The sequence below is a fragment of the Penaeus monodon genome, chromosome 14 (genome assembly GCF_015228065.2).
Source record: "Penaeus monodon isolate SGIC_2016 chromosome 14, NSTDA_Pmon_1, whole genome shotgun sequence".
NCBI lineage: Eukaryota > Metazoa > Arthropoda > Malacostraca > Decapoda > Penaeidae > Penaeus > Penaeus monodon.
In genome coordinates, this window is record NC_051399.1 from 40,856,330 (window position 1) to 40,858,263 (window position 1,934).

General features: G+C 35.0%; 1 protein-coding gene across 1 annotated transcript; it reads left to right on the forward strand.

Annotated features, from left to right (window-relative positions):
* Positions 1-544: 544 nt before the first annotated feature.
* Positions 545-1,109, forward strand: LOC119581282. Its single transcript, XM_037929676.1, has 2 exons — positions 545-754; positions 859-1,109. The coding sequence occupies exons 1-2, from the start codon at positions 558-560 to the stop codon at positions 1,019-1,021; spliced, it is 360 nt and encodes a 119-aa protein (XP_037785604.1). The 5' UTR covers positions 545-557; the 3' UTR covers positions 1,022-1,109.
* Positions 1,110-1,934: the final 825 nt, after the last annotated feature.

Here is a 1,934-nt window from a genome sequence, read left to right on the forward strand (position 1 = left end):
CTGTCTACCGGTCTGATGCTCAGCAAAAAAAAAAAAAAAGAATCAGTCGTATAACACGAAATGTACGACAACCTCATAATCCTGCATTGCCCGGCAGCGCATATTATTCTGCAGCATTAAAACCCAATATATCGCTCCCAACCGAGTAACTTATGTGTGGCCTAATGCATGCAATCTCGATGTGATTTTGGTCAACACATTCGCTTGGAGACCTGGATGCAAGCGAAAGCAGTCTATATATAATGCAACAGCAAATGTGAAATCCGTTTCTGGAATACCCCTATAGAAACATTTTCGAATTTATGTAACTCGAGAAATCGTTAAAATAGGTTTAAAGATTCTGCCCCGGCTTCTTGGTACACTGAACAACGATTAGATCAGGGAGGAACAACTTGACAAGTAATTAAAGCTTGTTAAGAGCTTCCCGGGGGATTAGGAGGAGCCGGAGGAAGGCTTCCCTCAGCACCAGTGGCGCTCTGCCCCTCCTGTCATACCCAGACGGCTGGGACCTTACAGCACATTGTTCCACCTGAACTACATCGCACCAGAGGGTTAGCATGGCGCCTAATCTTTACTACTCCTTTAACGCAGGACTGATGGACATGTATCCACCTCGAGTGGATCATGACCACTTCTCCTTGGCGCAGAAGTGGCCAGTGATGCTCTTGCTTGTGGCCTCCGCTGTGCTGGTGGCCGTCGTCGTTCTTCTTGTCTGGGGTATGACCAAGATGCAGCCGCAGACTCCGGAAGAAAGGTACAAAACCGTTTTGTTTTTAGAAATAACGGCTCCATTGCCTTCATAACTGCACGGCATTCCCGGGCGAAACCCTTTTCCTACAACCTTTCGTTCTCCAACAGAATCCAGGAACTGCCCTGCGGCGCGCCCTCGGCAAGGACACCACTCTTGGTCTCCCAAGGAAAGGGTCTGCGGTACATGCAGCAGTCCTGTGACTCCCTCACAGCCGGGGAAATGCTCGTCAATGCCGACTTGGAATGGGATTCATTCATTATGCAGGATTAGGTCAAGCACATAAAAAATTACATGCTAAAATAAATCGAAACACACAAAGCGCTTGCCTTTTATCTTAGTTTACAGCCACCTATAAATTACCGACCTGCATTATGATACGAGAAACCATCATCCACATGTTATGATTTAGATTTAGATATAATAATTTTTATGTAAATGACCTCACTAACTGGAGGTCATGACCCTGAAATATGAGGCCCCGTATGAATAACCTTTTTATACAAGATAATTGTAGAAAATAAAGATTATTGTTGTAATGTATATCAGGTCATTATTATGAGGATATTATTGATTAATTAATAATGCTATCATTATCATCATAAAAATAAAATTTATAATAATGATAACGATAATATCAATAGTGTTAATGATTTTAGTACTACTAATAGTAATCGATAATAATTACAATTATATTAATGATGACGATAATGATAATAATTATGATGATGATAATTATAATAATAATGATGATGATAACTATAGTATTAATAATAATAAAAGCAATGTTGATAGTAGTACTGATAATGATAACAATAATAATGCCAGTAATAATAATAATGACATTAATAATAATAGTAGTAGTAGTAATAGTAATAATGATAATAATAATAATAATAGCAATAATAATAATAATAATAATAATAATAATAATAATAATGATAATGATAATGATACTACTAATAATAAGGACAGTAATAATAATAATAGTAGAAGTAATAATGATAATAATAATAATAATAATAATAATAATAATAATGATAGTAATAATAATAATGATAATAATGATAATAATGATAATAATGATAATAATGATAATAATGATAATAATGATAATAATGATAATAATGATAATAATGATAATAATGATAATAATGATAATAATGATAATAATGATAATAATGAT

Bases quoted from the DNA above. Each gene is read 5' to 3' on its own strand.
- LOC119581282 (XM_037929676.1), top strand. From the start codon at position 558: ATGGCGCCTAATCTTTACTACTCCTTTAACGCAGGACTGATGGACATG. The intron at 755-858 runs GTACAAAACCGT...GTTCTCCAACAG, and splicing joins CCGCAGACTCCGGAAGAAAG to AATCCAGGAACTGCCCTGCG.